Source organism: Ciconia boyciana, chromosome 4, assembly GCF_034638445.1.
Source record: "Ciconia boyciana chromosome 4, ASM3463844v1, whole genome shotgun sequence".
Lineage (NCBI taxonomy): Eukaryota > Metazoa > Chordata > Aves > Ciconiiformes > Ciconiidae > Ciconia > Ciconia boyciana.
Window position 1 is genome coordinate 54392835 of NC_132937.1, and position 6310 is coordinate 54399144.

A 6310-nucleotide genomic window follows, 5' to 3' on the forward strand; every position below is an offset into this window, starting at 1 on the left:
CAAAGAAAGACAAGTGCAAAGTCCTGCCTCTGCGACAGCACAGGCTAGGATCTGTGTAGCTGGGGAGCAGCCATGCCGAGAAGGACCTGGGGGTCCCGGTGGACAATTAACTGAACGTGAGTCCGCAGCGTGCCGCTGCAGCAACCAAGGCAAACTGGATCCTGAGCTGCATCCTCAGGGGCATTACTAGCAGAGATAGACATGATCATCCCACTTTATTCAGTGCTTGTCAGGCCACACCTGGAGTACTGGATTCAGTTCTGGGTCCCACAGTTCAAGAAGGATGCAGGCCAGAGAGGGTCCAAAGGAGGGCCACAAAGATTATCAAAGGGCTGGACAACCTGCCCCATGAGGAAAGACAGAAGGACTTGGGTCTTTTCACCCTGGAGAAGACTCAGGGGAGGCCTCATCACATACTTAAAGGGCAGCTACAAAGAGAAGAGAGGCTCTCACTTCGCAAGGAGCCACATGGAGAAGACAAGGAACAACAAATACCAGTTGTACCACGAGAGGTTTCATTTCAATGCAATAATTTTTTTTTTACAGTGAGAACAATCAATCACCAGAACAACCTCTGCAGGGACACGTCCAACTCCCTTGCCCCTCAAAGGACTACCTAAAACTAAACCATATGACTAAGAGCATTGTCCAGATGCTCCTTGAACTCCGACAGGCTTGGTGCTGTGACCACTTCCCTGGGGAGCCTGTTCCAGTGACTGACTTAATTGCACTTAATTCTGCGAAGAAGCAGCTGAAGACTACGTTTCACCAATCTTACACTCATTTTCAAAGGCAAGTGACATGATTCCTCATCTGGAAACAGTATCCTGTACTTAAGATTAAAAAACCCAAACAAACCACCGAACAGTACCAAGTGAGTTCTACCCACAGCTTCTAAAGATTAGCTTAAGTTTAGCTCCTGCGGACACTGCTGTACCATCACACAGGATTTTGCCTTTACAGGTAAATCCTGCTTGTAGAAAAATCAACATGCATGCACAAGGTTATTATAAATTGGAACTTCTCACTAAAGATACGAATATATATTGTAAGTTCTCACAAGAGAACTGAATCAAGAACAAGGTTTGTGGTTCCAGTTTGGTCTGCATGATGCAGGTAGTCTAGACTACTATTTATTTTAAGAGATGGCCAGTAACAATACGCACTGGAAAGTCTCATACTGAAAGTTAACCACAAAAAGGGTTTATTTTTAGTATCACGTACATCTTTACTTCTGACTTGACTCAGACTTAGATGTAGAAGCTCTCAATGAAGACAGCCGGCGTCTCTTCGCAATCTGCTCCTGGCGTTTCTCCTTGGCTTCCTGAAAAGCAAAGCAGAATCAAGTGAATATAATCAAGCACTTCAAAACATCTACAAAGGAACAAACTAGGGAAAATGCAACTTGAAGGAAGCTACCAGAAAGAATTGATTCCTTAAGTCAATAAAGCAAAATACCATTTCGCTTCTTCATAGATCAGAAGAATTCTATAAGTATCCAAACCTGTACAGACTCATGTCTTTAAACAATATGAACTAGTGTCCAAAATTACTAATGCAGAGTTCACAACATATTAGAGGTCTATCTACTCTCAGTTTCAGTCTGGAAGTCATGAAACACTCGAGTACTGTGCCAAATATGCCAACAGTATTGCTTTGGCAGTCACTGCTGTTTTAGGTACAACAGCAAACTCATCCAAACAAATAGCTTCTTGCCAAGTTATCTTCCATCCAGGTCAGCTGCTGGATCTTGTTTCTCCACACAATCACTCAAATGCCTGGGCATCTGAGTTAAACTAGAATTCATCCGAACTAAAATTGCTACTGCAAAACTTATCTTCGCAGGCCATAACTCTTCATTGCTTTCTTCAAAATCAGCTCTCAGTTAAATTAATTGGTCTGGTTAATTTTAGTATTCTAGGACTGGCAAAAATGGATAGAAATGCTCACAAAATGTTTGACCAGCAATGTTTATACTCACATTCAGGCATTCCTATTCAAAATGAGCTAGGTGCAGAGCAGCTCTAAGTGTACAGTCAAGTTTATAAAATCCCTGGATTCTAGGGTATGAGGTATTCCATATAGCTGAGTTAAAAGGTGAAACGCACCTTCATTCTCTTGGCCAAGAGCTTCGCATATTCTGCTGCCTCCTCCTTATTCTTTTGAGTGCGCTGCTTCTTCAGAGCAATACGTCTGCGCTTATGTTGCAGAACTCGAGGAGTCACTAGTCGCTGGATCTTAGGAGCCTTGGTTCTGGGTTTCTTGCCTAAAAAAGCATTACGGATCAGTAGAAGTGGCAGATTATCTTCCAAAGAGGTCTCAGGCCTCATCTAGTGAACTTAAAAGTAAGTTCCATTTACTGTTATGGTAACATTATTTACTGTACTACATATTATAGCAACTTTTACAGAGTTCAACCTCTTGACAGATTTTGCAGGAAAAATGATCAATTACTGTCAGATGTAGCATTAACAAAATATAGTCTTAATGCTCATGATTTCTTATCAGCAATTAAGTAATGCATCTCTAATTCCCTGCATTTTTGTGAAAATTCCTAGCTTCTCAGCAGGCCTGTCTTAAGTAATTCCCCCTAGACTTAAAGCGTTTAAAGAATATGGAAACTCATCATCTAACTTTCAGAACAAGCCATTACGTTTTCAGTGTTAAAAAGCTCTCTACAATTCTACATAAGCTTGCCATGTATCTCCAAAAACCACGTATCTACATAGCCCATAATGAGCAAACAAACCACCACCACACACATCTAAAATTTCACTGCTCAATCCTGCCCAACTTCAGTAGCTGCAAGCAACAGTCTGATGTCCACCAGGGTCACATTCTTTAATGGACAGAATAGTTCCTATGATGCAGAAAATAGCAGTCTTTTACCCAACAAGCTTTCACAGTGCCCAAGCTTTATCATGTCCTTTCTGCTAAAAATCCCTTTCTGTTCCCTGATCAAATGCAAAATAACTCAAAATTAAAATCTTACACTGCAAGAGGGAAGTGGTAAGCAAAACACTGCGCTCCCAATAAAAGCTCATTTTCGAGACATGAGCAATGTCTCACATAAGCAATGGGGAAAAATCTTAATATCTTCTCCATATACCGCTTTTTTCCTCCACCTTGTAAAAATGTTTCAAAACCATTCCACCTCACATTTAACCTTCTTTTAACAATTATTTCTGGATTATTCTTAGAACCACTAGTAAATATTACTCCAGATTCTATCGAACATTTAAAAACTAATTGTGCCAAAGTAGATGAAAAGGGAAGAGGGGTTAAAGAAATGGGACAACCAAGAAACTGCACTTCTTATCCCTAAGTTACAGCTGACAAAGCTTAAATACCGTGACAATCAACTCCTGGATCTACTACTATAGTGGCTTCACTCACTGCACCAGGCTGGACACCTCTTTGCTGATAATTACATGAAACCAAAGAGCTGCAAAATTTGAATTCTTACCCTCTTTGTTCAGAGGCTTCCTCACAACATACTGGCGAACATCATCCTCCTTAGACAGGTTGAACAGCTTGCGGATTCTGCTAGCCCTCTTGGGACCAAGACGACGGGGCACAGTTGTGTCTGTCAGCCCAGGAATATCCTTTTCACCTTTAAGAACATTAGTTTAAACATGCCAATTAATCCTGCCTCTACTGAACACTTGCTTCATTAGTGAATTTCAGTAGTAAGTTTAAAATGCATAGAAATTCAAGATCATACTAGATAATCCTTGGGGTTCACCTGCAATAGCACTGCTGATACACTGCCAATTTAATGTGATCAGATTGCTGGCAGCAATAAAAGTGTTTCAGTGACCAGTTTTAAAGTTACAAGAATGTAATGCTTAGAGGGAATTTCAAGACACATTCACACTCTAAAGTTGGGACTGCATGTGCATTCTACAGAACTTCTCAGCCACGAGCAAGCAGGCTCCTTTCAGGTGCCTACTTCTACCTATTGCTTGCTTAATCCAGACTTACCCTTTTTCACTATGACCAAGTTCAAAACACTCAAGTTGGCATCAACGATGCAACCACGAACAGATTTGCGTTTTCTCTCTCCAGTTCTTCTGGGGCGATAGCAGGAGTGGCCCTTGCTGAGCAGAAGGCGGACACGTCCGTGAGTCAGGACACCTTGCTTCATGGGGAAGCCTTGTTTGTCATTGCCACCACTGATCCGGACAACATAGCCCTATGAAAACACAAATACACTTCTTAGTTGCCCACATTTCTCTATTACTTCAAGGAGAAGTGGTGGATATCACAACACACTGTTCAAAACAATGGGGCACTGTGTCCATCATTCATCAAAGTCACTGCTGAAGCAAACAACTTCTTCAACCAACACCACTCCAACGGTTCAGGCATTTTACTTAGCAGATGTGAAAAATACCTCTGCGTACCAGAATTCATTTATTCTACTTATCTTGAAATACATTTTCAAAAATTAAATTCCTATCCATTCAAAGTTTTGTTTAAGCTACACCAGACTGAATTTTGTCCATCATTGTCTAGCTTTTCTTTAATCCTAAACCTAACCAAAGCCTGTTATCATCACAAACTGGAAATCTGCATACAACACAAGAGCATCTGGAGTAGGGAAACGTGGGTAAAAAGGGAAAGTAAAGCTTTTATTGCCTTCCTTGTGAACATGGCAGCAAAAAAGATCAAATTTGGCTGGACCATCCATATTAACACTCAGCTATTTCAAGCCCATCCACCAGGCCCAACACGCTTTCTCCCATGCACTAACAGCATTTTAAACACAATAAAGGCAATTTTGAACTTGTTCAGTAAAGAAGGGATGAGCAGTTTTACGGTAAAGATTTAGCTCGTCTTGAATACCATGAAAGCACTCAAATGAAGAACAGAAAACTACCACAAAAAGCAGCAAGAAACTCTAAACACAAGGCTTAAAAAAAAAGGCACTTAGATAAATCAAAGTAGCAGAACAGGCTAGCCTAATCACCAAATTCAGTATACATAGCAAAAGAAGCTTTCAACATACTTGCCAAATGTACACCATACAAGCACTCTAGTGACAGTTGCATACCGGAGAATTTTGTAATTTAAGCTCCTCAAATACAGCTCTGACACATCATTTTACGCTTCTTACCTTCCACTCCTCACCAAGAGAATCAGCCGCAACCTCCGTGGCCATCCGTTTCTCATAGAATGTTCTCAGCTTGCGCTCATCATCCACTTCAATGAGTTTCTGGCAGCCAGTGGCTGGGAAGGAGATGTTCAGCTAACAAAAGAAAAATAAAAAATCAGATTTGGTTTAAGCTTCTCATGAGACATTTTAACAGAAAATTAGCATTTATCTGGTGGTTTCATCTTAGCATTTCAAAGCTGAAATTCCCCATCTGCTTACATGAATGCTTACTAGCCATAACTTGTCACCACCATGCTCAGAAGCCAGGCAGGTCTGTCCTTAGCCACACTGGGCTCTACTACTCGTCCAGTTACAGAGAAAATGGGCTTTACCATAGCTGGAGCTTGATCACCTTCAAACAGACTGCAATCAAGCAAGTCAAGGTGAGGCAGCAAAAGCCTGTTCCCTCTTCTTCTGCAAGCCCTTCGCAGCCCACGTTGTATTACAAAACTGCATAAGCAACCTAAAGGCAGCGACGCTTGCCGTTGATTATTACCTGTGCTTCTTGGGGGCTGGTGCAAAGCCCAGAGCCTCGGGGACGCCTCCCGGCACTTCCCCCTCAAGCACGGCCTGCTATCAGCACAGACCCGGCTCTAGCGCACATGGTGCCTCCGCCACCGACAGCGCAGGCCTCACACTCGCTAAAGGCCTTCTAAGCGGAGGAACGACCGCTACCAGAACCCGGAGCTCCACGGCCCGGTGGCAGGAGAGGCCCCACTGGGGGAACGGGGCCCGCGCGGCCGCCATGTCGCCCTGCCAGCAATCCGCTCCCATCCGCCTCACAGCGGCGCTCCAGCCCCGCCACCGGGGACCATCGTCCTCCGCCAGCGGCCCCGCACGCAGCGCCGGAGCCATCTGCGGCGGGGGAACCCGAACCCTCCCGGCCGCGGCCGCGGCCCCCCGCGCAGGCCCACCTTCATCCTCGCCGAGCCGCGCCGCCGCAAGAAAAGGCCGCACTTCCGCCCGCAGCGCGCACATAGACCCGCCAACTCTCGCGAGAACGGCGCCGCCCGTTCCCCGCGTGGCCGGGGCTACCCAATGGCGAGCGAGGCTCCGCCAGCCGAGGGGCGTGGCGGGGAGGAGCCGGCTCCGTCGGTTGGCGGCGGAGCGCTTCGCCCCGTGGCGGCCGCCGCGGGCGGGCGCCGGGCAGGC

The 6310-nt window shown here is 44.8% G+C and overlaps 1 protein-coding gene across 1 annotated transcript; it reads right to left on the reverse strand.

Annotated features, from left to right (window-relative positions):
- Positions 1–1181: 1181 nt before the first annotated feature.
- On the reverse strand, positions 1182–6229 carry RPS6 (ribosomal protein S6). Its single transcript, XM_072858906.1, has 6 exons — positions 6073–6229; positions 5120–5251; positions 3985–4195; positions 3467–3613; positions 2109–2266; positions 1182–1324 (listed from the first exon to the last, which is right to left on the reverse strand). The coding sequence occupies exons 1-6, from the start codon at positions 6076–6078 to the stop codon at positions 1229–1231; spliced, it is 750 nt and encodes a 249-aa protein (XP_072715007.1). The 5' UTR covers positions 6079–6229; the 3' UTR covers positions 1182–1228.
- Positions 6230–6310: the final 81 nt, after the last annotated feature.